At 37.3% G+C, this 21845-nt stretch overlaps 1 protein-coding gene across 5 annotated transcripts in view; it reads right to left on the reverse strand.

The window, feature by feature from the left end:
• Nucleotides 1-21845, reverse strand: part of prkar1b (protein kinase, cAMP-dependent, regulatory, type I, beta) — a 92850-nt gene that overhangs the window by 41254 nt on the left and 29751 nt on the right. For all 5 annotated transcript variants that reach the window (XM_069905795.1, XM_069905794.1, XM_069905796.1 and 2 more), the window contains one exon: nt 19692-19783. In XM_069905795.1, coding sequence (XP_069761896.1) covers nt 19692-19783 — 92 coding nt within the window. The remainder of the gene's footprint in view (nt 1-19691; nt 19784-21845) is intronic.

Below are 21845 nucleotides of genomic sequence, written 5' to 3' on the forward strand. Positions count from 1 at the left end.
CTATTGAGCCCCCTTCCCAGGAAGCAGTCAAGTTTAGTCGATTTCTTCTGCACTTCTCTCCTACCAACTACAGAAAAAAATATATAATTTCAATGCGTGGCCTCCCTTAAATGTGCTTAAATGTGATTGGTTAGATTAGGCCTAATCTGTTTTGCCTTTCCTCACAAGATAACTCTTCATAACTAAAATCAATCTAGCAAACCTTTTCTCCAAGGCAAGTATATTCTTCTCTAAACAAGGAGACCAAAATTGTAAGCAGAACTTAAGCTGTGGTCCATAATGATGAAATAAGACTTCCCTTGCAACATTCCATCTGATGCAAAGTTTGCTCTCAAAGATAAAATGAAATTCAAGTGCATCCAGTAGGGGCATTTGGGAATTATTCAGTCATCACTTTTATCCACTGAAATGTGCTTAGGAGACAAAAGCTAAAAGGTGAACATTTCAAATGATTCTAAAAAATAAACAAATCTTCTGTTTTGTTGAAGGGCTTGTACAATTTTTATGCAAACAAATCCAGCTTGAGAAGTTCTAGGTACCAGTTGGAGAAAAGAGGTACAATCTATATTGTGAAATGAAGGCACCATAGCTCAGTTGTCCCAACAGTTGACACATTTGCTCCAATGAGCTTTCAAAATTATAATTAGATTTATTTCTGGAGAGTTCAAACTGTTGAAATCATTGGAATATTATATTTGATACAGAATCTATTCATAATCTCAGATGTTATTTCTGCTAAATCTTTCATCCTAAATACTAAACACAAAAGTGCTGGAGAAACTCAGCAGTCCACACTTCAACTTTCGGAAGCCAAGGGATATACCAACCACTCTGACGAAAAGCTCAGACCCGAAATGTTGGTTCTATCACTTTCCTTCCTATGGACGCTGCGTGTTCTGCTGAGTTTTTCCAGCTCTCACTCTCTCTCACACACACTTTTGTGTATTGCACTACATTCAGAGTCTGCAGACTTTCCTGCTCAACTCCACCCTCAATACTACACCTGGCCAAGAACTTTTTCCACATCACTAATGTGACAATGAAATGAGTTCTTCTTGGTTTACATTTTCCACAATAAAAGTCAACTCAGACATTCACCAATTTGCATACAAGCACTTTACTGGCGTTAAAGACCTCCAGAATTAAGTAAATGGATCTGATTTGATGTACAAATTTCAAAGGCCTATACTGTATTTATTTCATCTGCTGAACCATGGTGTGAGGCAAGGCCCAAAGGATCAAATTTATTGAAAGACTTATCCAGGCAGCCATCTCCCAGTTAATTTAAATGAGAAAGAAACATTCAATTAATTGGAAAATTTCCAACAGCAGTTTAATTAGAGATACCACAAATAGAGTTACTGCTATTAAAATAGTCTATTTTGAGACCAAATCCTTATTCCCAATTATTGGAAGGAAGTAGCATTTTAATGGAACAGTCATTAAATGTTCCTAACAGAAACAAAATTAAATCCCAATGATGCTTGGAACAAGCTCACAGTAAGTAATGAAATGACTTTTTAAACAGACTGAATCAGCCAATGTTTTGCACCTATGCTCACAACTAAGTTAGAAACAAGGGAAAAATACAAGGGAAGAACTCTAGCAAAACTGTGCATTTTCCAGGAAAGCAAATTAACTACTTGAAATCCATTTAAAATTAATATTTTTACAAACAGCAATCAGGTAACAATTCACTGATGTTTTTTCTGGCAACCCACACTAAATAAAGGATACAAACGGCAAATCTCTCCGACAACTCGTCATGAGTGGATGAACATTATCTACAAATTAATTTTGTAAAGCCAATCCCAGTCAAATCCATCAATGCAATCTCAAGCAGGACTGATTGGCCAAGAGTAATATAGTAGATCTGTTTCCATCCTTCTTTGGCCTTCTCGTAGTTTCAACAAGAACACAAAACGTTCCAAAAGAATATAGTAACGTATTATACTGCTTATGGACATAAATTAATAAAGCATAGACTTAATCTGAATGTTCAACTTTGTAATGTATTATTTCTGAAATCTTGAAACGAGAATTTTGGAGAAAATAGTGATGCAATCCTAATTCAGGATTAATACAAGGGAACACTGGCAATATTTTCATTTCCATAACTAGAGACAGAGGTTTATTTGTGTAAAAATGTAACCTCTATGATTTATCTGTTTTAGTGAAAGGTCCAAAAATGTTATCAACTGTATCTCAATGAATTGCCTACAGGAATTTCATGGACACCACCCATTAGAACTCAAGTAATCTGACAAGGAGGAACACCATCAAAAAATGTAATCCCGTAAAACATCTCATTTTGAACTGTACTGAATAGTGCAAGTAAGATGGGCAACTTAGTCCAATCTTTTATTTAAGGTGACTAACAAAAATGGATAATGAAATATATTACACTCAGGAGAATATGGCTAGCAGTAATCCTTCAACAATTTACTGTATTGTAAAATCAAACTCAAATTTTTGAAAGTCTCTAGGTCCCCAGAGGTGTGGAATTTAGGCAAATTTAGAACATATGCCATTGACAGGTCAGCAAGCACAGAGACCAGAATTTTACCCTTGAAGGTTTTTTTTTCCATTTTCTTACTCAACATGAAACTCCTGTGAGCTCATCAGAACTGGGTGAAAAGGATACAACCAACTTTACTAGAAAAAAAAATCTTGTATAATATGAGAAAATGCTGGAAACACTCAACATTTCAGACAGCACCTGTGAAATTATAAATAGATTGAAGGTCTTTTGTCAGTGTTTTGGTGACCTTTCCCACCATTTTCTGTTTTATTTCAAATTTTCCACATATCCAGTTAATTTTCATTTGCTGTAAAATTCTTGAAACTGGTGCAAAGTGATTGATTAAAATGACATAATATTTAAAAAATGTTCTCATCAACAATGTGTTTGACTTCAGGTCAAAGATGATGCAATAGATCTTTTACAGAGAGTAAGATTTCCATGGCAATTGCCTTAATCATGAAGATCCAAGCTCAACCACGTTTGGAGTCACGTTGATTCAAACACCATTGATATAATTACTATAAAGTTCAAATAAACACCAATTTGAGATCTGCTATAGTATGGAAATGTAGTCAATAGAAAATTTAAAGTGGCCAGGAAACTATGATAGACTGTGATGTTAATGAGAAGAATTTTTTTTAAAAAGAGCACAAAGGACCTGCTGACAGAAACCGTCAATTTGAATTATATCTATGGCATTCTTACTACATTGCACTTATTTATAAATCTCACCATCCAAGAAGATATCTACTTCACATTACAAGAGGAAAACTGTTGCATTTACACCAACATTTTGAATCACGCACATTACAGGTACTGAGATTTGAATCGATTTCTTTGAGAATCCTTCGACGAAAAAAATTCATCTTGACCCAAAGCATCCTCAACACAAAAAAAAGTGCATGACGCAAGACTTACAATGAATCTGTCCAAATTTCACATTCAATTTGTAATGGTCTCATTGGCAGGGGCCAGGAAGTGCATGCAATTACCTGGAAATCCGACTCCTGCCTGAGCATTACTTGCTGGAATACAGAAATGCAAAGCTGTATTCCCTTGGAGAAAATTACTTACAATTTAAGAAAAAAAGTACAAAATTTTTTTGAAAATTGGCAGCCATACTTAAATTCCATAGGAGCACGATTATAGTGTGGACCATCGGGCCTCACCACCCTACCTTCCCTGACTAGCCCTCAATAAGTTGACGGGGGGGGGGGTCCCATCTCATCTCAGTCAGGAGAAGAAAACAGCCTGAGCACAGGTCTCCATGTCATGACAAACCCATAAATCCCTGATATATGTCTTATACCTTTGTTGTGAGTTTCTTGAATGTTCTGTATAATTGTTACTAAAGTGTTAAATGTTAAGAGGGGGGTGGGGCAGGGGGGGACAAAAAGAGCTTGAACTCTGCAGAAAACTGTATAAAACTGATAATTGTAAACTGTAGTCAATCCTGATACTGTTAACATTGATACTGATAATGTTCATAACTGTTTGAATTTAAGTTTGTAAAATTATAAATAATATTCCAAAAAATAAACGGTGCATGTGACAGAATAAGTAATGTTATCATACAATTTCATATGGCTGTTTATTAAATATCTTGTACAGTTTCATATGATATACAATCAATAGTCAGTATCCATATTCCGATGCTTTCTCTTCGGTGTTTTGCTTTGGGCAAGGTACTACTAAAGATTCTAAACAAAATTATTCAAAACCTACAAATCAAAGCTGGTCAAGACTAAGCCGCTTTCCAGCATGTTACTTTTAGACTGACGCAATAATCACTTGATCAGATTTTACATATATGCTACCTGAATTAAAACAGGATCTGTTTTCCCCTAAAACCACTCCATAAAACAATGACCTTTGAAGATCTATTACAACTGAGCAACACCCACCAAGTCTCTTCTCCACAAAGTGCTTGTGATGTTCGAATCACAAGGCTTTGCGAGAGAAGTTGGTGGTTGCAAGGACAGCCAAAGCCAACAACTGGACAAAATGTTAAAATATGGTTCAGACACCTATCCTGTGGTGCACACCATGCCAGTAATGATCACAGGTGTAAGTATGTTGACCATTAGTTGACATGGAATTCAAAATATAATTTGTTAAAATTAACATGTTCATTGAAAATACAACATGGGTAACCCTTGCATTATTGGTGATGATGGGGGGTGGGAGAGGGTGGAGTTGTACCTAGAAACAGTCCATAAAGTCACATCTACACATGGGTCAAAAAACTGGTTATTTATAGAATGTTGAAACCAGAGTTACTTTTTTCTTCAGCTAAATTCCAGGCAACAAATTTTTAGGGAGTGATTTATGAATTAGTTACCTAAAAAGCCATAACGCAGAAGATCACTTGTAATTTTTTTGCATTCTTATAGAACCTAGAATATCAAGAGCCTATCTTAAGGCTACCTTACCAAAGTCCATGTAGACAACATCCACTATGTTATCCTCATCAACCACCTCTGGCACCTTCTCAAGAAGCTTTTTGAAGTTGGGAACAGCAAGTCTAGATAACAGTATTATGGGAGAGTTGTGCCTCAGGAATCGACAAGTTAGTGATAACATTTGTATTTAATGCACATGAAAATTTAGAAATTATTCAAGTTGGTTAAATTATTCTTACCCAAGCAAGAAGCACCTCCAAAATGATGTCCTACTTCTTATGGTCAATGTTTATTTTTCTGTTAATACTTTTCAAAATGTTAAGTTTGTGACCAATTACTAAGTAGTTAACCTTCATGATTTATAAATAACAGAACCTAAGTGACTTTCCATCGCCAATACCTGAACTTAATGCCGTCTTCTAACCTCTTCTTTTACTAATCTCCTTTTGCACTGATCTTGAACCAATTCATGTTGTTACATGCTATCACATTACAAGACACAGACAAGCAAACTACAGTAGTTCCCTCTGGCTAGATGGTGGCTTAGAAATCTGCAGCAGAGTACAGACCCTTCGGCCCACAGTGTTGTGCCAACCCATTAACCTTCTCTAACAACTGCCTAAAATTTCCCTACTGTACAACCCTCTATTTTTCTCAGTTCCACATATCTATTTAATAGTCTCTTAAAAGATCCTATTGTACCTGCCTCCATCAGAGTTGCTGGCAGCGCATTCCATGCACCCACCACTCCCTGTGTGAAAAACTTGCCTCACATCCCCTGTTCTTACTCCCAAGCTCCTTAAAACTATGCTCTCGAGTTAGCCATTTTAGCCATGGTGGGGGAGGGAGGAGGGAAAGAGAACAAACCTCTGACCATCCATATGATCTATGCCTCTCGTTATCTTGTACACCTCTATTAGGTCACCCATTGTTATCCGTCATTCCATGGAGAAAAGACCAAGTACTTAACCAGACAATATGTACAAGCTTCAATTACTTTACTTTGCAACAATCTGTCATTCCTCTTTTATTTGTATTTAGGATATTGAGAGAAGGCGGGGACGGGGTACTGAACTTTAAGATCAGCCATGATCTCGTTGAATGGCGGAGCAGGCTCGAAGGGTCGAATGACCTACTCCTGCTCCTATCTTCCATGTTTCTACGTTTGAATAACTCAGTCTACTGTAATTTGGTTTTTCCTCTTTTGGTTAGGAAGCAAATGCTGAATAATATCAACACCAAATAGCAAAACCAGTATTCTAAAGGGAGAGTATATTTTCAATATTTACCATAAATCCAAAATAAAAATATTCAATAATAGAGCCATATCATCCATTCAAATTCAGAGGCCCTTAAATGCAAGATTTCAAATTGATTTTTTTTTAAATAAAAACTTTACAAATCAAGATAGGGATATAATCTACATAGAGATATAGATAGGAAGACTTTTCTGGGGCCAGCACATTGGTAAAGTGACTCTCCAATGCCTTTAATTTCTATGAATTTGAAGAGATTCATCACAACACAGATTATGCTATTGAATCTCCACAGCTGTACCATGGAGAACATGGTGACTGGCTGCATCACAGCTTGGTTTGGAAACTCAAATGCTCAGGAACACAGAACGTGAGAGTCATAGCCAAGTCTATCACAGGCACCAACCTCTCATACAGTGGAGTCATCTACATGAGGACCTACCTCCAAGAAGGCAGCAATATCCTAGCTTCTCACTGCTACCTTCAAGGAGCAGGTACAAAAGCATAAAGACCACCACCTCTAGTTTCAAGTTCCACCCCCCCCCCCAAAAAAACTTTCAGGCTCCTGAACCTCTCTATACTACCTTAACCATAATACCACTCCAAGACCACCAAAAAAAAATCTGTTCACACTACTGACTCAGCACATTTTTGCATGGCCAATCAACAGAAAATATTTATATTTATGTTCTTTTTCCCCCTTTGTGGATTGTTTTTAAACTGCTGCAGTGTGCTTCATGAATCTGAGAATCCGCACCAAGACTCATTGCATCTGCACTTCGTACTTGTATAAACTCTTCATTCATTCAAATATTGTTTCATAGGATACTTTATTATCTATTATTTGTGCAAAATATCCATTTACTCACAGTTAACCAACCAAGATATCTGGCATTCTAATAAGATTAACATTTGCTCTGTTCCGATATCCTTGGCAATGGCTCTAGAAGCCCCATTTTTTTCTATCCTGATCATCATATAAACATCTGTATTACATCAAATATCCTCTGCATTCTCTCATGTGCATTCACATCTTTGTTACAATCACAACAGCTCCCAGGACTTCAACCATACCCTAACCAATGTTTTATGCTCTAATATTCTGTGTCCCAGCTAATAAAGATGAGTATCCCATGAACCTTCTTCACCACTTTATCTACCATGACTGACAGAAAAGGCGAATGGCCAGACAGCCTCTGCCTGCTCCTACTCATGTTCTTGTGACAATGAGATATCAGTTTAAAAACCGTGTCAAGCATTGGTCAAAATTTGTTCACAAAATAGAGGTTTCTTTTCCATTGAATGCGTCATTTATACAAGCTTTGTAAATTCCATTTGCTGTGCAGTATCTTCTTTTTCTGAACAATTCACTGCTTTCTCGCTCTAAAGTTCAGGAAACAAATAATTTTGAGCAATTCAAGTGTTCTGCTACCAAGATCAAACTGAAACTTGTCACAGAATCCTAATGTAAAAACACACAAGTGTGATATTATTCTACATCAAAATCACTCTCAATTCACGATGTGAAACGATTGCTCTGTTGCAGCCCAATAAAAACAAAAATTATAAATTAGTTTGTATCAAGTTGGCATTCCTATCAGACTTAAATCTGTACAATGGCTAATCCAAAGAATATTTAGAACACAATATACATGTATGGAAAGAATTTCAATTGACTACTTATTGAATTTATTCAAGGCAACAAAAACTTTTTACTAAAGAAATAAAGAACTTTGATACACTGCCTTACAAGAACTTTGACATGCTCAAAACTCTAATTTTTTTAAAAAATAAAACAAGTAAATCAGAACACAACATTATGTGACAAATTACACAAATTCCAATATATATTTGCAACATTGCTTGCTGCCTGGTTTTCTTAATATAATAATATTTCCAGAAAAAAGTCATTCGTGATCAGTTACTATTTATTCAATAAATAACTTTGGTAATTTTTCATGCCAATTGCTATCTAAAAACAGATATTTCTCTGTACAATACTGGAGTAATTTACAATATATATTGGAACAGACTGCTTTTGGTGTGAAATGAGCCTAGCATTAATAAAATCAAATTGCAATTGCTGTGGTATAAAGAAGTTTATTGTCATCTGATTGTACAAGTACAACCCGACAAAACAGCGTTCTTTGGTCCTTGGTGCAAAACACACAAACATAGAACCAGATATAACACACATACAGACAAATAATACAGATGCAGGACAAGTATTTCATCAATACAAATAAATAAATAACTATTGTTTCATGAATATGAGAGTCTTGGATGAGTAGGTCCTTTGGTCATTCAGCATTCTCACTGCCCATAAGAAGTTGTTCCTCAGCCTGGTGGCACAGGCTCTGATACTCCTGTCTCTTTTCCAGTGGGAGCAGCTGAAAGATGCTGTGTGCAGGGTGGAAGGGGTGCTCAATGATTTTGCATGTCCTCTTCAGGCAATGATCCCGTTGAGTAGATCACATCGGGGGGAGGGGGTGGTGGAGTGGGATACTCCAGTGATCTTCTCTGCCAATCTTATTGTCCTGTGCATTGACGTCCAATGTTTTTGCGCCACATACACATGAAAACATAAGCTACCATCATTTGTTTACCAAAAAGATTTGTTTCATTATTTCCACTTGTATTAACACCATTCAACTGATCTGGATTCTTCAGCTAAGAGAGCTGAAATCTTGCAAATCTTGCAGCTGTTCTTTCCTCAAAGGCCATCTTTGTTATTTTGAAAATGTAGCAACTGTTCCATCTACCTTTTAAGGCCATTGGTGAACCAGCTGTCAGCCTGACCGACATAAAAGCATAAAAAATTTAAGAGTTGAGGCAGAAAAGTCCTGCTTGGGTTCCTGAGACTTAAGAATCTGAAACTAGTAAATAACTTGGAGGCTTTATTAACCACATCAGATAGGAGCAAAGTTAAAAACAAAATTCTGCAAATGCTGTGAACATAGTTGACACGAAAATGCTGGAAAACTCTGCAGTTTTCTTGATGCAGCAAGGATAAAAAGATACACGACCAACATTTCAGGCCAGATAGAGGAGCAGAATTGGGTTATTCAACTCATTGAGTCTTCTCTGCCATTCCAACATGGCTGATGCATTCTTCTTTTTAAATCCCATTTTCCTGCCTTCCTACCATAACTTTGACACTCTTACTAATCTGCAACTTATCAACCTTCATTTCAAATATACCCATTGATTTGGTCTCCACAACTGTCTGTGGCAATGAATTCCACCGATTTACCACCGTCTAGCTGAAGACTCATCTCTGTTCTAAAGGACCGGGCAATGTGCTCTGGTCCTAGACGCTTCCATTTCTGGAAACATCAACTCCATGTCCACTTTATCCAGCCCTTTTAATATTCCTATGGTTCAATCAAATCTCCCCTCCAACCTTCTAAACTCTGGTGAGTACATGTCCAGAGCCAGCAAACACTCCTCTCCAACACCAGCAGATTGTTTCTAAGATATGGGGCTCAAAACTAGTCATAATATTCCAAATGTGGAACGACCACCACCTTCCAAAGCCTCAGCATTACACCTTTGCTTTTAAGTTCTAGTCCCCTCAAAACAAATGCTAACATAACATTTGCCTTCCTTACCACTAACTCAACCGGCAAGTTAACCTTTAGGGAATCCTGCACAAAAACTCCAAGTCCCTTTAGAGCTCCGGTTTCTGATTTCACCCCCTCTCCCCCACCCAATTTAGAAGATACAGTACATTTCCCTATATCTGAAATTCTGTTAACTGATAAGTTCTATTATCTGAACTTTTTTCAGTGGCGATGTGACATCACAAGTTGATTTTATTTTCTCCTAACTTGACCATGTGGGGCTCTGACACCACTTTGAATCCAACAGTGCTCTCATGTATTGTACAATAGCCAAAAGGTCAGCAGATAGCACTGTGAATATTAGTGAAAGGAAAAGGAGGAAACATTTATGTTTGTCTATAGAACAGAAAATTTAAGCTGCTGGTAAAATTAGACAGTGGGGTGTGGGTGTGAAACGTCTAACAGAGAGTATGGTATTGAAACGACCACAATCCACGACCTGAAGAAACAAAAGGATAAACTCTTGAAGTTCTCATCTGAGAGTGATGAACAGATTCTATCTATTAAAGATAGAAAAACACTGCATAAATGTCAAAGTGATTCACTCGATCGTGCATTGATGGAGTGGATCCTACAGCGCCACAGTGGTTTGTTGATCATGAAACAAGCAAAGCTCTAACGTGATGATCTAAACATTGAAGGGAATTGTGAATATTCAGCAGGCTGGTTGGGTAAATTTAAGAAAAGACACTACATTAAATTGTTAAAGATTAGTCATGCTAAAGCATTTGCTGATCACAAAGCAGCAGAAAAATTCATTGACGAGTTTGCCAAGATCATTACTGATGAAAATCTGACGCCAAAACAAGTCTATAATGTTGATGAAACATCAATGTTTTGGCATTATTGCCCCAGAAGGACACTGGCTACAGCTGATGAGATAGCCCCTACCGAAATTAAGGATGCCAAAGACAGAATAACTGTGCTGGGATGTGTTAATGTAGCAGGCACACACAAGTGTAAGCTTGCTGTGATAGATAAAAGCTTGCGTCTTCGTTGTTTTAAAGGAGAGAACTTCTTACCAGTCCATTATTATACAAACATAAAGGCATGGGTCACCAGGGATATCTTTTCTGATTGGTTTAACATTTTGTGCTAGTGGGTCGTGCTCACTGCAGGGAAGCTGGACTGGATGACAAATGCAAGATTTTTTTTTTTATTCCTTGATAACTGTGGTGCTCATCCACCAGCTGAAAATCTAATCAAAAGGTAACATTCATGTCATGTACCTTCCCCCAAATGTGACTTCTTTAATTCAGCCATGTGACCAAGGTATCCTTAGATCAATGAAAAGTGAATATAAAAACACTTTCTTGAACAGCAAGCATGCTGTCAGCAGTGAACAGGGGCTTGGGTGTGGCGGGTTTCCAAAAAGAGTTTACCATAAAAGATGCCAATACTTGGAACAAAGTGACTAAAGACACAGTTGTACATGCCTGGCACAATCTCAGCCCTGCAACTATGTTCCTTGATGAAGATGTTGATTTTGAAGGATTCAGTGTGTCAGGTGAGGAAAGAATGTTGTGTGACCTACTTACACATGCAAAAAAATATGTTCAGAGACCATCAGTAAGCTGGAAGAAGAGAATATTTTAACATCGATAATGAGGCTCCAGTTGTTCATTCATTGACCGATGGTGAAATTGTTATCCCATCGTTTCAAACTTACTGGGGGTATAGGTTAAATTAAATTTTACATGCAGCACGGTAATAGGCCAATTTGGCGCTACAAGTCAGAGATGCCCATTTTACACCCAATTTGCCTACACCCCTTTACATTTTTTTTGAAGGGTGGGTGGAAACCAGAACCCCTGGAGAAAACCCACGCAGACTTGGAGAACGAACAAACTTCTTACAGACAGTGTAGAATTCGAACCCAGGTCTGGTTCCGATCACTGCCGCTGTAATGGCATTGCACTAACCGCTATGCTAACCATGGCTAAGTGGGTATAAGTGGACTACAAAGTCGAATTGGCTTAAAAAAAAAATTTAATTTAAAAGCCTCTGGCTTCCCACCAATTTTAGCAGATATGACCCAGAGAAAATGCCAATGCTTCTCCAAATGCTCTTTTTGGTATGATCAAATATTACGAACCCCAAGTCACCTCTCCAAAGTCCACACTTTCTTTCATTAAACAGTCAACAGACTTTTCACTCATTAGGCAGATCAGCTTCTCCTGTCAGGTCACCCAGGCTGCAGTCACACAAACATCTGTCACAGTTCATTGGCTGATAACTCCCATCATCTACACTGAGCTTCCCCAGCATTCTCTTGCAAATCAGTCCCCAAAATTTGGAAAAAAAAATAAAGATTTCACAATTTCAGGGAAATATTGTATCCTCTCACTAAAATAATTTAAATTTATGGACAGTTCTCAGGAACAAACTCAATTTCTAGAATATCCACTTATTTTACATTCAATTTTATTTATACCTGAAGCCAAACCACAAACCTCAGTGAATATCAAATATCCACAATGTTAAAAAAAACTTAATGAATGGAAATGACAGGTTCTCAGCTAGTCTGTCAAAGTTAACTTTGAGAATGTAGTAAGTAGAATAAATGAGAAAGAAACAAGTGTTATCTATTTATATTTTAATATGCTCCCAAATGAGATTAGAGAGCAAGGATGCAGTACTTGGAATTTGGGGGCAATACACTGATATGGAATGGGAGCTGATTAACAAATCAAAAATAAAGAAAAGATAAATTGTTTCTTCTCAGGTTTGCAGGCACCAACAAGTAGGCTATCAAAGAGGTAAGTATTTGGATCCCAACTATTCACAATTTATATTCATGATTCCACCTAGGGAAACAAATAGTTTTTACTTCATCAGCAGACCTGGAAACTAAGTGGAAATTTGTTTCGAGTACAAAGAGGTTTCAAAGGGTAGAGGAAGTAGTCTGGGGAGTGGGGGGCAGGGGTTGTGGGCTTAGTTGTATGAGGAGAGATTGAATGAACTAGGTCTGCATTCTCCAGAAGCATGAGATATTGCGTTAATGAAGTGTAGAAAATATTTGGGAGCTTGACAGACGACCAAAGTCTGATTACCTGGCTGTACTTCTACTCCCAAAGTACAAGCAGAGACTGAGAACTCCAGCACCAGTGGTGAAGACGGTAAAAGTATGGTCAAGGGAGGTGGAGAAGCGCTAGCAGGAATGATTTGAATCGGGTTCAGGTCCTTGAATATGGTCCAATCTTCTAACTTGAATGAATATGCTACAGCTGTATGTGCCCAAACGCACATACACATAATGTAAGCACCCCCAATCAAAAGCAGTGGATGAATCAAAAAATTCGCAACCTGCTGAAGGAGGGCTGGATGGGATTTAAGAGCAGTGATCCAAATCTCAACAGGAAGTCCAGATGAGAGCTAGGAAGGCTAATCTCATTAGCACAGAGGCAATTTCAAGGGAAGCTAGAAGCAGTCAGATACTCGCCAGCTATGGCAGGAATTGCAGACCATTACATCATACAAAGCGACACTACCCCAAAGAGCTGAACACCTTTGATGCTCACTTGGAAAAGGAAAATTCAACGATACCAAGGAGAATCCTTGCAGAAGCTGGCAACCCTGTGATATCTGTCTCTGAGGCCAAAGTCAGAACATCCTTCAAGAGGGTGAGCATCTTAAGGTGTCAGGCTGCGATGGCGTACCTGGCAGGGTGCCAGCCAACTAGCCGTAATGTTCATGGACATTTTCAATCTCTCATTGCTGCAGTTGGAGTTTTCTACCTGTTTCAAAAGGGTATCAATTAAGTCATACTGAAGTAAAGATCTGGACCCTCTGCCAGTCATCTACTGCTACAATTGCTCCACACCAGATGCAATCTCACTTCCTCCCCTTTTAGCCCTGGATCACCGACACAACAGCAACATGGACATCAGGTTCATTGTCTGCAGCTCAGTTTTCAACACCATCATACCCTCAGTACTGGTTAGTAAACCTCAAATTCTGGGCCTCTGGACCTCCCTCTGCAACTGGATCCTGGACTTCCTCATTGGAAGACCGCAATCAGTACAAATCAGAAACAACATCTCCTTTTCACTGACAACCAACACAGGTGCAACTCAAGAATATGTGTTCAACCCACTGCTCTACTCACTCTACATCCATGACTGTGTGGCTTGACACAATTCAAATACCATCTACAAATATGTTGATGACACAGCAGCCATGGACAGAATCACAGATGGCAACGAGGAAGAGTACAGGAATGAGATAGATCAGCTGGTTCAGTTTTGTCACTACAACCACCTTGCACTCAACATTAGCAAAATTAAGGAACTGATTGTGGACTTAAGGGGCGGTGGGGTGGGGGGGGGGGTGGAAATCAGGAGAACACAAAGCAGTGTTTATCAAGAGATTAGCAGTGTAAAGGATTAAGAAATTCTTGGGTGTCAACATCTCTGAAGATCTATCCTGGAGTCTCCAGGTCAATGCAATCATGAAGGAGGCTTGCCAGCGACTATACTTTGTGAGAAGATTTGGTATGTCATCAAAGACTCTTGCAAACTTATACAGCTGTACCGTGGAGAGCATTCTGTCAAGTTGCTTCACAGACTGGACTGGGCTGGACGACAGAAAGTAGTGAACTTGGCATCAGCCTTCACACTATTGTCCACAAAAAGTGGCATCTCAAGAATCAGCCTCTATTCTCAAGGACCCTCACCATCCAGGCAATGCCCTCTTCTCCCTCTACCATTAGGACAGGAACCTCAACAGTATAGAAACAGTTTCTTCCCCTCTGCCATCAGATTTATGAATGGACAATGAACCACTGGCACTACCTCACTTTCTCTTCATTTGCACTATTTATTTTCAATTTTTTGCACCTGCAATGCTGCTGCAAAATAACAAATTTCATTGCATGTTCAAGACAATAAATTCTGATTCTGAAGTGAAGAGAGCATTTCCTCCAGCCAAGGAATCAAAAAGAAAATCAAGATCAATCTGAAAGAAATATCACTTAGGATTGAAATGATGATGAATCTAAATAATCAGGAAACAATCAACCTCCATTTTAAATACAGTAAAATACCTGTTTTCTGGAATTCAAGCATCCCGCAACCTCATGCAACAGGCAAAAAAAATGCAGAAAATAAATGGGTAAAAAAATACAGAAGTTTAAAATTGGCATGCCTCGCCTTTAATTCTCCATTCTACACACAGTCTCAAGCAAAATTCTCTTGGAAAATTCACTTATCAGGCATCTACCAACCCTGATAGGTGATGAACACCAGGGGTTTCACTGTATATCTTGCCTCCACAGCCATCTGTGGCACAGATTCACCACCTTCTGGCTGAAGAAATTTCTCCTCATCTCTGATCTAAAGGAATATCTTTTTATTCTGAGGCAGTTCCCCCTGGTCCAAGCCTCTCTCATAAATTCACTTACAAATTATATGCATTACATTTGAAAAATGACATTAACCTTACAAAAGATAGTTTTCCTTTGCAACATTGGTTTTGTACAATTATAAAATGAATCCATTGCTCATCAATTTTTTATCCTACATATCAAGTAACCCACCCAGTAAGTTGCTAGTTCGAAGAAGTACAAGACCAAAATAAACATCAAAAGGACAGAAGAAAGAAAACATGCTCAGATCCAATCAGAATAAAAAGACTACTTCAAAGAAATGGCATTTTAATAGAAAACAACATTGCTTCTCTGATCTCCATCTTCAAAAGTAGGCATTCATGGTCTATTGCCAAAAGCAGTGTTGCAATGCAATAATGTAAACAAATACAAGTCCACTTCAAAATACAAGGTGTCACATATAACTAATGCAAATCTCACTCCAAGACTGCATTCTCTAGTCTAAACTAACTAAATGAACCAGATGTGAATTTGTGCTGATGTATAGAAAGGATTAAACAACTGTCTTACACATTACTTCCATTTGCAAGACAGATAAAATTACACAATAGTTTAAGAAAATGCCCAAACACAGTTGACTCTAACACTAAGAACAGTAAGGAGATGCAAGAAAAATCAGAAATTTATAGATTTATTAAAAATTTTTAATTTACTGTATATGAAGGGGAATCGTTAAAGGAGTAAAGCTATTCAAAATTAACTTGCATGTAAAGGAAAAATATGTAGATGCTGGGAAAATGTTATACAAAAATAGAAAAATGGAAATATTGAACAGATCAAGCAGCACCAGAAATGAAAAATGTCAGAAATCAAACAAGTGTAAAGCATAAGGTCTGGTCAAGAACAAAAGGAATATCTGCAAAAGGACAGAGACTATTAGAAATTAAACAATGCAAAGGCCGAGAGAGGGTGGTGAAGACTTGTTGATGGTAGTTGATAATTCTCAAGAGGACACAAATGGAAGAACAAACTAGGAGAAGCTGGAGGGATACAAATTGGAGATAATGAACAAGAGGAGAAAGAAAATAAATCATGGTTACGACTTTGATGAAAATCTGAATCAAAAATTGTTGGACAAAAATCAAGCAGTGTCAGTGGAGAGATTAAAAAAACAAATTAATCTGAGGAATTTTCATCAGGACAGGTCAGTTCCAGCACAAACTGGAAAAGTTGGATGAAATGAACAGGAGTATACTGCTCACTTCACATTCCCCTCTCTCCAAACTCTGTATTAAGCCTTCATCACTACTCAAAGTCTTGACAAAAATTCAAACATTTTCCTGCCCAAAAAGTTCACCTCTCATTTGTCTAAACGCTAGAGAACCTACTCACCCTTTACTAACATTGGAGAGTTGCCATGCCATGAATCCATCTGGTGAATCTTTCCCAATGTCCTCCCTAAATACCGCAAGTTTTTTTGGTGAGGAGCCAAAAACTGTACAGAATAACCCAGATGTGATCTCAATAAGATATTACAAAATTGTGCTATTTATTTCTTTATTGGTTTATGCTAACCTTTGAATAGTATAGGATAGGATGCAAGGCCAAAAATAGGCAGGCGAGAATGAAAGTGTTATGAAATGAAAATGAACTGAAAGATCATAATCACTCTTGCCAACTGAATGGTAGTGGTTCAATTCAAATTCCAAGTTTATTGCCATCTGATTGCACAGGTGCATCCTGATGAATCAGTGCATCTCTGGACCATGGAGCACACACACCACACAAATTAAATAGAAGCCATCCCTTGATTTGCTTCATCTACCCACACCCCATTCTTTTGCCAAAAATCTCTTAAGACTGCATGATTGTTTCATGGACTAATATACCTGAATATCCACCTTTCATCTCAAATGAGAAGCATACAATAATGTCATAAAACAATACAACCCAGAAGAATCACCTGGAAGGCATTCAACAGGAACATGATTATCTAATGCTCTCAAACCTTTGACATATATGGACTGATGTTCATTTATAACCAAAAAGCATGAAAAAGGGCTTGGGACAGAACTACATAAAATATAGAGCACCTGAACAGGCTATTCATCTTCAGTTGACCCTTAAAAACCTTTTATTTTGTTTGAACTCATATTTGGATCTTGTCTCCTTTAAAATGCACAAGCACTGGTCATCTTAACCACTTCCTTTGGAAACTTATTTTAAAGTTACAAAATGTAATATAAATGCACCACTTCTCAGATTTCATTTTCTATGTACCAGCACTCTAATGCCTGTCCTGAACATGCTTGGAGTCTCAAGGCTGGCTGGCTACTCATTCTGGTACAAGAATGATTTAGACATCTTAATGCTGCTGCCTTGTAAGTTTAATGATCAAAACGAATGAGTAAAGTTTAAATCCACAAGTAGATTTCTCACAAGTGAGCTGACCAATTAGAAATGCTGACTCCTGTCGAGGTGCAACTTATAGCAACTCAGCAGCTTTCTGGTTTTCCTTTCTTCACATTTCAGCTATTAGAATGCTGGTCAAAAAGCTAGTTTGGAATGACTGATGCAACTTCCCTGCTTCCTTCAACCCTCCTGCTGTAAAAGATGAGGAGGAGAAGGATCATTCTCTTCTCGACTAACCACCAACAAACTGAAACATGCCCAGCAGAGAATATGTCAGCTCTGGACCCTCTAATAGAGGATCACATGAATATCCTTAAAAGTATAGATTGGGCAAAAACAGCTTTTCACAACATGGCAACAAATTTCTTAGCAGGAGCTCCGAATTCATCAATTTGTTCATACAAGGAATGCTGATATTTGTTTAATTGAAATTCTTCAAGCCACATATTTTTGGAAGGATCACAGCTATTATGGGCTGATGATTATTTCAATTTCTTTATGCTAAATATGTTCCATGAAATCCCATGCACAATCCAGCTCTCATGAAAATAATAATTGCAACCATCTTCAGAAGCAGCCCCAGAAAACAGCAGCTTTACCAAGGCAAAGCAATATCAGTGTCAGGAGACAAAGCAAAATAAAAGGCCCAATTGTAAACTTTTCAAAGATAACTGGCCAATTTCAGAAAGACCCATGAATGATCTGGTTAAAGACTGCAATATTTGTTTTACCTTGAGATCAAAATATACAACACTGCAAAAATGTAGGTTACAATTGTGATTTCAATCGCAAAAACCAAGCTGTTTTTTTCCCCCACAGAGAATGATGGAACCATATCTTTTATAGGCTCACCAAATTTTATGCAAACTTGAAGATTTGCTGGTCATTATAAAATTGTTTGACAAGCTTTACAACTGAATTTGAACTGAAATCTGACCACCTGTACACTTTATACATTGCACCCTCTAGAAGATTGAAAAAATATCTCTTTTGTATTGGAAACTGAAGGAAAATATTTTCAGGCAAAGTTGCTTACAAATTTTACTAACATAAGCAAAAACATCTTTGCAAACTGGCTGCTACAATTATGACAGCTTTTTAAATATATTTTATATCAGTTTTCCATATCGACCATATTTCACTAGCTAGAACAAATGAAACAAAAGTGTCCTGATAATAGAAGCACTTTTGTGATGTTCTTTTAATAATCATAAAAAAACAATGCCTAAGTGAGAATAAGCTAGGTTAATTATTAAATACAGTGAATAGTAAAACTAGATTGAAATAAAATTAATTAAACTTTACGCATTCATTTTGATCATTAAACTTACAAAGCAGCAGCATTAAGATGTCTAAATCTTGAACAAACTATCCAATTTTTTTTTTGTTAAAATCAAAAGACACATTAAGAGACAGGAATAAACAAATAAATTCTTTCCTTAAATATTAGGCATGTATTAAAGGACAACTCAGGAGGGGAAGGGGAGATTGGGGATAAATAAGATAGAAATAGGAGAATAAGGAAAATGTTGGATGTTGTAGGAATGTTGTCTTATAAAGAGTTGAAAATAAGAAAACAGAAATGGAAAAGGAGGAAAGGTAATGATGGAAAAACGGAAAGAGAAGATAAACAAAATATAAAAGGGCTACGCTGAACTATATGACTTTAAATATTAATGGAATACATAACCAAATTAAAAGGAAGAAACTACTAAATTTAAATGAATAAATGTATTCCATTAGAAAAAATAACATATAGGTTAAGAAATAATATTGAAATATTCGAACAAGTATAGGAGCCTTACATTAAATACAATAGCGAAAACCTACCGGGGACAAACATTACTTAAGTTGATGGAAGGAGAAGGAAAGAAAAGAATGGACTCAGTAGAATTTCTGGTGTATTTTTGTTGAATGACAACATTGTCTGACTGGCTTAATGCAACCTAGATTGTATACCTAAAATGGATGAGAGGGGGGGGTGGGGGGGTGGCTTGGGAGGAAGGGGGGGAGGGAGAAAAAGTCACTGTATATGTGTGAAAAAGAAATAGTGTATATCATGGCTAATGTGATTTATGGTGTGAAAAATAAAAAAATTTAAAAAAAATATATATATTAGGCATGTATGTCATCACACGCTCCTCCTACCTTCGTTCATTATCATCCAGATGAGCGAAAAGAACATTCTTAGAAATAGCTTTTGCAAGGGCAGTCATAGTCTTGTAGTCCTTTGGTATTACCTGCAAACAGAAAAATTAAGACTACTTCAGAATTTATCAGCTTTAAGGTGGCAATATTGCACTCAGCAAATAGAGAAGTATTGCAAAGGAAAAAGGTCCACGAGGAATATAGTGATTTATATACAATATACAGATGGAGCACAAGTGGATCACTTCTGTAAACGAGTCATATTAATTATAGACTCAGAGTTGTATAGCACTGGAAAGATAATTAGCAATCCAAAATGAGAAATCCAAGTTTCATGACAGCAGGAGAGTTTAAACAGAAATAATTGAATAATCTGAAATAAGAAACCTTCATCAATAATGGTGAACATGAAAGTACTGGATAGCTGCAAAAAACTGTCTGGTTTGCTAATGTCCTTCATAGAACAATTATATGTTCCTTAATTGGTCTGGTTTACAGGTGGAATCTTCTCATCATGTTAGAATGGTCCAGCAAACCATTCAGTTCAAGGGCAATTTGAGATGACCATGAAATGGTAGTCATGTCCATATCCTCAACGACAATAGCATTTAGTTGACTTTCTCAAGAGTCAATGCATCAATTAGATAACATACTGGTTTCCATGTCAAATGTCTTTGTTTATTGAGTTGAGATAATCTTCACTGCAAGAAAGAAATATGTACAGAGGCACAAATAATATGGAAAAGAATATTTAACTAAACATAGAAATAAAAAATAAACAATGAGAGTTTCTTCACGAAATGAGACCTTCATATTGATAACAATAAATGACTAATATCTTTTTTGTTTTTTCCAATTACAGAAACAAATACAAGTATACTTAAAAAAATTGAAGTAAGCCTACCCAAATATTCCTCAAGTGCAAGGTAGCAGAACCATTATGGTCTTAATGTGTTAATTTGGATCATCCTCCAGTACTGCAAATTATCAATGAAAGAAATTAAATCATGATGTCAAGATTGACAAGAAACAGATCAGGACTAGCTGTTTCTCCTGGAGAATAGTGGATCTGTGGAATGCACTGCCCAATGAACCAGTAGAGGTTAAAATGTATTTAAGCCAGGGGCTAGATTTTTAAATAAATTGGGAATTAAGGGTGAGGGGGAACAGCCAGGTAAGTGGAGCTGAGTCCATGGCTAGATCATCTATAAATGGCAGAGCAGGCTCGATGAGACAGACATTACTTCCTGTCCACAGATCATTATTTTCAATCTGTGTATCAGGCATGTGTGCTCAATTCTATTTCAAAGTTATGACCTTTATTCCACCCAACAATACATCAAATCCTGTTCACCACTATTTCTCCTCCTTGCTCACACACACAGGTTATTCCAAGCTGTAGGTCTAACATCAGTGGCAGGGAAGTTAAAGAAAAATGTTTTGAGCAACAGAATTAGAAAAAGACTAATCAAAGATAGTCAGCGTGGTAAGGGAGTAATCCTGTTGATTTTATTGAGTTTTTTTTTTAAAAGGAGGCAACAAAATGTATGGAAGGGCAGTGATGTACATGTAGGCTATGTGAACTTCAGTCAGGTCTTTGACAAGGTCTCAAGAGATCCAAGGAAAGTCAGCAAAACTAGATCCAAAATGGGCCTGGCAATGGGAGAAAGATGATGACATGAAGGGTTGCTCTTGTGACGGACCAGTGGAGGGGGGAGGGAGGTGGTGGTCAGCTTTGGGACCCTCACTAATAAATAATTTAACAATTTTAATTAGTGGGTTTACAAATGTCTGATGGTGTTAATAGTGAGGAGGACCATCTGAGGCTGATCTGTGCGAAAAATGGCATGTGGAAATGAGTTCTGATAGTTGTGATGGTGCATTTGGGGAAAGACCAAGGAGGGTAAAAAGTAGACCATGAATTGTGTGGCCATGGGAAGTACAGGAATAAAGAGACCTTGATGTACAAGTCTCTCATATCCGAGAATCTCATATTCATGAATTTTTATTTATTTGAATATATGAATCTTGACCTGCATATGTACTGTTTGTCTGTATGAGTGTTATGTCTGATTGCGTGTCTGCGTGTTTTGCACCGAGAACTGGAGAATGCCGTTTCATCAGATTGTACTTGTGCAATCAGATGACAATAAA

This window comes from Narcine bancroftii, chromosome 12, assembly GCF_036971445.1.
Source record: "Narcine bancroftii isolate sNarBan1 chromosome 12, sNarBan1.hap1, whole genome shotgun sequence".
NCBI lineage: Eukaryota > Metazoa > Chordata > Chondrichthyes > Torpediniformes > Narcinidae > Narcine > Narcine bancroftii.